Source organism: Mustela lutreola, chromosome 2 (assembly GCF_030435805.1).
Source record: "Mustela lutreola isolate mMusLut2 chromosome 2, mMusLut2.pri, whole genome shotgun sequence".
NCBI classification, from domain to species: Eukaryota; Metazoa; Chordata; class Mammalia; order Carnivora; family Mustelidae; genus Mustela; species Mustela lutreola.
Genome location: NC_081291.1, coordinates 128,417,278 through 128,424,566, shown reverse-complemented (window position 1 = coordinate 128,424,566; position 7,289 = coordinate 128,417,278). Strand labels below are relative to the sequence as shown.

At 45.9% G+C, this 7,289-nt stretch overlaps 1 protein-coding gene across 1 annotated transcript; it reads right to left on the bottom strand.

Annotated features, from left to right (window-relative positions):
- Nucleotides 1-311: 311 nt before the first annotated feature.
- Nucleotides 312-4,304, bottom strand: GHSR (growth hormone secretagogue receptor). The gene is made up of 3 exons (XM_059165226.1): nucleotides 4,217-4,304; nucleotides 3,060-3,985; nucleotides 312-903 (listed from the first exon to the last, which is right to left on the bottom strand). Exons 2-3 carry the CDS (start codon nucleotides 3,853-3,855, stop codon nucleotides 599-601), a joined length of 1,101 nt encoding a protein of 366 aa, XP_059021209.1. The 5' UTR covers nucleotides 3,856-3,985; nucleotides 4,217-4,304; the 3' UTR covers nucleotides 312-598.
- Between the last annotated feature and the right edge of the window lie 2,985 nt (nucleotides 4,305-7,289).

Sequence of the window (7,289 nt, the reverse complement as noted above, 5' to 3'; positions counted from 1 at the left end):
ATAAGTGGTGAAAACTTCAAATCCAAATAAGGTGTGCTGCAAAAATAAAGAACATTTCAGAGGCTCTGTACCCCCCCAAAAAAAGACGGTAAAATTCTCATTAATAAGCTTTATATTGACTACTTAAGTGCCTTGCATTATATTTCTCTTGGACAGCACTGATCTGGAGCTATATGAAAATTTCTAGTATTTAAAAGTTATGTTTTAAATGTTTTATTTTAATGTCATTCTCTTAATCAAAATTTGTTATCATTATGAAAAAGTAAATCAGATTTAGTATTTACTCAGTAAGAAGTGCCCTAATCATTCTCTCTGCCCATTCTCCTTTCTCCAAGTTGCAGAATCCTTGCTAGCACCAACAGCAGAATGCAAAATCATAAGACAGTGAATATGCAGAAATAGTATATGAGAGCACTGATGAGTGTGCAATCAATCCAACTGCTCACACACTACAAGTTCCATCTTTTCTTTCTTCCCAATTGTTTCCAGAGCTGTGTGTTCCTAATTCCAAAATTAACCTTCAACTTCTTCCCAAGTTCTGCTGTGCTATGGCTTCTGGTTTAGAATAAGCGATGACTTTGCTCAGCAATGTGCATGGTCATGTATTAATACTAGTTTCTGTCCAGGCCCGAGAGCTTTCATCCTTCAGAGTGGAGAGCTTCCTCTGGGAGAAGGGTTCAAATCCCAGAAGCTTGAACACCGCCACCCGGTACTTCTTGGACATGATGTTGTACAGAATGGGATTGATGGCAGCGCTGAGGTAGAAGAGGACAAAGGATACCAGATTGCAGTATTGGCTGATCTGCGCAATCTCCAAGGAGCCAGGCTCGAAGGACTTGGAAAATAAATATCGCCCTACATGGAAGGGCAGCCAGCAGAGGATGAAAGCAAACACCACGACAGCTAAAAGGACAACAGGAGAGAGAGTGTGAGCTCAAGAAATGTCATAGCAAGTCACATTCTATTTTGAAGCCATGGTTTTGTTTTATGTATAGTATCACCGTTGACTTCAGAGAAACATTATGTTCTGCTTGTCCCTATTTCTACTTTTTACCAAGATTGGGTCTGTCTGTACTAAGAGTTCATCCATTTTTATTGAGCTTCCTAATCATTTCTACTTAACAACTATTTGAGTGGTTTTTATGATGAGACTGACCTATTGACTCAACCATTTATTCACAATAGTCCCCATTTCACCTGTGCCAGATACTACCAAACAAATAGAAAGTACAGGGCCATACTCTGTGGGCACAGATTCCTTGTATATAATACAGACTCGTAAAATTAGGATCTTTAGGAAGGAGACCAGGACAACTGCTTTTCTCTTTTCTTTTTTCTTTTTAAAAGTTTCACGAAAGACTGAATATGCAGTCAGGATGGAGAGTCACTGAAATGCACGATACCTTGCCACCTACGGTAGACATAAGTAAGTTATAAAAGACCATAACACCCACTAATATTAATTATCATCCATCCGAGTCTTCATTTTACGCAGGGAAGAGAATTTTTGTCCAAGCCCTCTGAATTTCTAGATAAGTTTTTAAAATGCAGAAATCAAAGGAAAAATAACAGAAAATAATATTTCAGTCCTCGTACCATTTTAGCAATTCCCTTCATAAGGTCAAGGCAAAAGAAAATTAACATTGGTGTTGAGACACCAATGAGGACAATGAACAGCTTAAAAATAAAATTGGAGGAGATTATTAAACTTATTCTCAAAACTAAGTTGCATGGTAACAACTGTTGGCCACCGTAGCAACAGGAATATTAGAATTCCCAGGAGGGCACTAGCAGGTTTACAATCTTTTAGTCATGTTGTGAGAATCACTGGCCTAGCAAATAAAAATTTTTTTGCATTCTTTGAAAAAGCTGTATCACCTTAATAAACAAGATTCCAGGAGCTGTAAAATTACAAACACAAAAATCAACCTAGAACGACTTCTAAGAAGCACTAACTAAGCAAATAAATACAAAATGTTGGACTATAAGGAGGAATAATAAAATGTACAGAATCCGGCTTTGAAAAAGCCAATAGAATTAATGTTTTGCGTGGATGTGAACACATTTTGTATTACTTCACCTGTCCATTAAACTTGCGTAGCAAATATGCAGTACACTCCAGTTATGATGCTACGTGTTTTTTGAAGGACCATTTAGGGAGAGATAGTAAGTCCCGTCAGCTTACAAAGTCTTTTTTTTTTTTTTTTCCTCATGTTGGGAGAAGCCTACCTATCTCAGTTATCCTGTATTATCCTGGACTATCCTACAGGCAGAAACAGAGGGTCATGAAAACAAATGCAGACTCCAGCAGGGATTTGCCATTGACTTCCTTTCAAAGCTTTCTAAACAGCAGCAGGGTAAACAGAAGGAATGCAATTACCTGGGGAAAAATGCAGGTCAGAAAGCACACCACAATGCTGAGAGAAGGGTGAATCATCTTTGGCAGAATTATCACACTGATCATACCTTTGATTCAATTTATCACCAAATGCTTTCTAGATCCAATGGCTACTCCTCCCCCAAGCCCATGCCTGTTTTTGTCATGCAACTTAGGTATCCACAAATTGAGGCAGGAAGCTTAACCTCGCCTTTAACACTTAAAGACTACAGTAGACTTTTATGAAGTATCTCAGTTTTGAAGCAATGTCTCTGGGCTGATAGAACTCACTTACGGGAAATATAAAGGGGGGGCACCTTTCCCTGAAAAAGGAGAAATCAGAAGAAAAAGACACTAAGAAGTAGAGAGGAATAGAGAGTGAAAACAATGATAAAGGGGATGCGGGAAGACAGATAAAGACAGAAACAGCAACAAACAAACCAACAAAAACCAACACACACACACACACACACACACACACACGGAGGGGGGCGGGCATACACCACGGAGAAACTGAGAAACCAAAGAGCAAGCTCAAGACAGAAACTGAGGAAGACATGAAGATAGAGACCGAGAAGAACAGGGGAAGGAGGTAGAGGCTCAGGGAGAAAGGGAAGGGAGGGAAGGCGAAGGGAGAGGGGAGAACCCGGGAGAGCGCGGCCGAGAGCGCACTGAGACCCACCCAGCATTTTCACGGTTTGCTTGTGGTTCTGGTCCCTTAGCGAGGCGCCCACCGCCGCCTCGCCCCGCTTTCTTCGCCACAGCTTCCTGCCGATGAGGCTGTAGAGCACAGTGAGGCAGAAGACGGGCAGGAAGAAGAAGACGCTGGATACCCACACCATGACCGTGAGCAGTCCCGAGCGCACCGCGAACTCTGTGGCGCGACACTCGTTAGTGTCTCGAGGGTCGGTGCCGTTCTCGTGCTCCACCCCGACCAGCACGAAGATGGGCCCGGCGCTGCAGAAGGCCACGGCCCAGATGACCAGGATGACCAGCTTCACCCGGCCCTTGGTGACTACCACCTTGGCCCGCAGCGGGAAGCAGATGGCGAAGTAGCGCTCGACGCTCAGCGCGGTGATGGTGAGCACCGTGGCGTAGGTGCAGCTCTCGCTGACGAACTGGAAGAGTTTGCAGAGCAGGTCACCGAAGTTCCAGGGCCGGTACTGCCACAGGCGGACTAAGTCGAGGGGCATGCAGAGGAAGATAAGTAGGTCGGAGAAGGCCATGCTGGACAGGTAGAGGTTGGTGGTGGTGCGCAGCTCGCGGAAGCGCGACACCACCAGCATGGTGAGCAGGTTGCCCGCGATGCCCACCACAAAGAGTGCCACGCAGGTGGCGGTGACGCCGGCCAGCAGTGGCGCGGGGAAGAGCGGCAGGAGCTCGTCGGTCAGGGAGTCGTTGTCGGCGGGAGCGTCCCAGCCCAGGTCGGGCAGCGTGAGGTTGTACCCGGGCTCCTCGCTCGGCGTCGCGTTCCACATGCTGCCGCCTCGGCTTAACTGGCTCTGGGATACGACTGCGCTCAGAAGCTGGCCGCGGCTGGCCTCAGAAGGTCTCCTTAGGCGCGGGAGAGTGCGAACGAGGAGCCGCCGCTGGGTCGCAGGGAGGATGCTTGGAGAGGAAAGAGAGGGAAGTGAGAGGCAGAAGCTTAGGGAGAAAGTGAGATTGAGAGCTTGGGGCGAAAAGGGGGGGAAGGGAGGGACACACACACAGACACACACGCACACATGCACACGCACGCACTGGTGGTGAGGACAGTATGACCCACCGGTCTTTCTGGCACCTCTGTTTTTCCCCATGATCTCACCCAAGCTAGCCCCTAGCTGGTCCGTACTCACGTACCTGTCACCGGGGCAGCCCCGCCAGTCCTGGCTCGCCTGCGCCTGCCTCTTGCTCCAACCGCAGCTCGCAGTTCCTAAAGTGTCCTGGCGCGCGGCGGCCTCGGAGACCCCGCACTGCAAAATGAGAGAGAAAGGAGCTCTCTTTCCAGCTTTGAGCGCTGTCTGTTAGTGTGGTCCAGAAGGGCAGGTCACACCCGGAGGTGGGGGCGGGGATGGTGGGAGTGGCGGGGAGAACAAGGTCTTCGGTTGCCAGAACCCGAGTTCTTCCTCAAAAAGGAGTAAGAGTTGGTAATGGACCTGGTGGGAGAGGAAGCAACCATGCCCCACCCGACTTGCAGAAGGGCGAGAGGACGGGGAATAAAGGACCCAGTGTTTGTATGCTGACCTGAGATGAGACCGGTGCACACCTGGGAAGAACCTCGGGTAGTTCTAGAACCTTTGGTCTTTTTAATAAAGAGAAACAGGCTCAGAGTCGTGTGGCCACTTGTCCAAGGTCACACAGTTATTTGGGGGCTCAGGGACTAAACTTGGGTCTCCCTCCGGATTTGGACTTCTGAGAGTGAAGGGCAAGATAATGTGAATAAACTCTGTTCTGAATCCCAGCCCTTTGTACAGTCCTTCACCTCGGCGGTGGTAAGGGGTATGTTGTGTAAGAGATTATTTGCCTTCTGCAAATCTCCGGGTGGAGCAAGAAGGAGCAAAAGGAACGGGACCTGGTGGGAGAGTGTAGCAGGCAAAGCAGGAGGAGCACAGGCTGTGAGGCTGGCAGGTAGAGGGTGAGCAGTAAACATTTTTTTGAGGCATCACTGAGTTTTGTGTAGCTGTGTTCGCATCGGCAAGGTCAACAACCTTTTTATTTTAAACTGCGACGATGTTTTGAGGGCCACTGGGAGTGGGTGTCAAGTGACGGGGACACAGCTGGATCTCAATTAAAAAATATATGGGCTGCATTACTGTTATTGGGTTTGCTGTTGAAGGGCAGGATCTGTGCCCGGTGGAAATGCATCCGAGGCCACTGGCAAGGTGACGCCCCTGAGGGCGACCTGTATGTCCCCTGCCCGGAGCTAGGGAATCGACAGCCTAAGATCTGAGGCTAGCGTCTGCCAGGTTCTCACCAACCCGCTTGGTCTCTTCTGGCCCGGCATCTTGGCAAGAATCCAAGAGCGTGTTCAGCACCGCGGCCAGCGGCCGGTCCCTCCTTACATCTCTCCAGGACTCTGGTAGCTGCGGCCAAGACATCTCACCTCTTTCCACTTGCGCCTCAGCACGTCAGTCCTGCTCCACGCAGATTCCCGAGAAAAAGGCACATGAAGCGGCCGCGCCTACCGCACCTATTGTGCTCACCTGCGCCCGGCCTAAATGAGAATCCTTTCACTGTGTTAGAGAGGCTTTCCTGAAGCACTTTAGTGGATTTGCACATGACTTTGACAGATGTTTTACATCATATCTAGTCAATTGTTAATGCTTAGAAGTCCACAAAGATCTAAGTCTGGATATTTCCACACATACATGAAAGATTGCATGCATAGTGAGAGACTGCATGAAGGAGGTTTGACACAGGCAAGCTACCAGAGAACACACTGCGGAGGTGTGTTACAGATATTGTACTAAATCGACATTTTAAAAAATTTACTTCAAACTACTAGCTACTATCTTCAAAAAGATTACAACTAGGTCAGTCCACCAGCTACAGTCGACTTCAACACTTCCTACCCTCCATTATCAGTAGATCTATGTGCGCAGACAGATCTTTAGAAGGAGAAAATAGACTGGGATAAATAAAAATAGTGTAGGAAGTTACTGTCTAAGAATAAAAATCAGAAGAAGACGGTGGGGGCATATTTCTAGCCTATATTATATAGGGCTGAAGCAATTGATGATAGATGGAGAAATCTTTTTCAAAAATCTTTGGTGATAAATATTGGGCATGTTGACTAAAATAGCTAGCTGTTTAACTACACCCAATCATTTTCTAAAATACAGACAAATCTGGATTATGCAAAGAAGAAGAAACAAGGGATAATATTGAAATTGGTCCTTTCATTCACAACACATAATGTTATATAATAGATAAAATTGTCTATAAGTGTGTGCTAGGCAGGAGGAATAACAAAATAAATAACACCCAGACAGGTCTTGTATTTATTTACTTACAGTCTAGAGAGAAAAATATAGTTAAATGAGCAATTCCAGTACAGTCTGTACATGTATTTGAAGAAGCAGATACAACAAGCTCTGTTGAAATATGGAGAAACAACAAACTACAGAGAGATTTAGAGAAGGCTTCTTAGAGAAAGTGGTATCTGAGTGAGATCTTGAAAGTTGAGTTCTGGGGCACCTGGGGGGCTCAGTAAGTTAAGCATCTGCCTTCATCTCAGTTCATGATCCAGAAGAATGCCCAGATCGAGCACCCCATAAGGCTCCCTGCTTAGAGTAGAACCTGTTTCTCCCTCTGCCCCTTCACCCTGCTGGGTTTTCTCTCTCAAATAAATAAACTGAATCTAGAAAGAAAGAAGGATGAGGTTGAGTTTTGTCAGATTAAGCAAAATATGCTCAACTGTTCAGGCAAGGACACAAAGGCACATTGGAGCAAATAAGCCCAGCATCCTTGTCCTTTGAATGGTGTATTATCATGGATTTTTGGATTTTTCTTATAGTCAATGAATGCCAACCAATTATGGTTATTTCTTTTTTTCTTTTTGATGCCCCAATTCTCAAAATTTAAGTGAGTCATTTCAAAAGACTCTGGAACCTTTCAAGCTGGTCCCAGAGTCTTTTGAAATAACTCACTTAAATTTTGAGAAGTTCCTTGCTTTGTGGTACAATAAGATACCCCAGCCCACCTTATAAATCCCCTACTCTAGATCTGGGCGTAGCTGTTTCTCCAAGAATTTCTGGTACCTTCTATTGGGGATTGGCATTTAGAGACCTAAATTTGGGCAGTAGGGGTGGTTATTGCCTCTGGAGTGTTTAGGGACCAAACCCTGCATGTGGACAGAGCTAAAATATGTTTTTTTTTTAATCGTGAGATGATAATGATGATGATACAGTAGAGGAATCAAAAGTGCCTTTAT

Excerpts from the sequence above, each read along its gene's own strand:
- GHSR (XM_059165226.1), bottom strand. The coding sequence starts at position 3,855 with ATGTGGAACGCGACGCCGAGCGAGGAGCCCGGGTACAACCTCACGCTG. Across the intron at positions 904-3,059 it reads GCAAACCGTGAAAATGCTGG|CTGTCGTGGTGTTTGCTTTC; the intron begins GTGGGTCTCAGT and ends TTGTCCTTTTAG.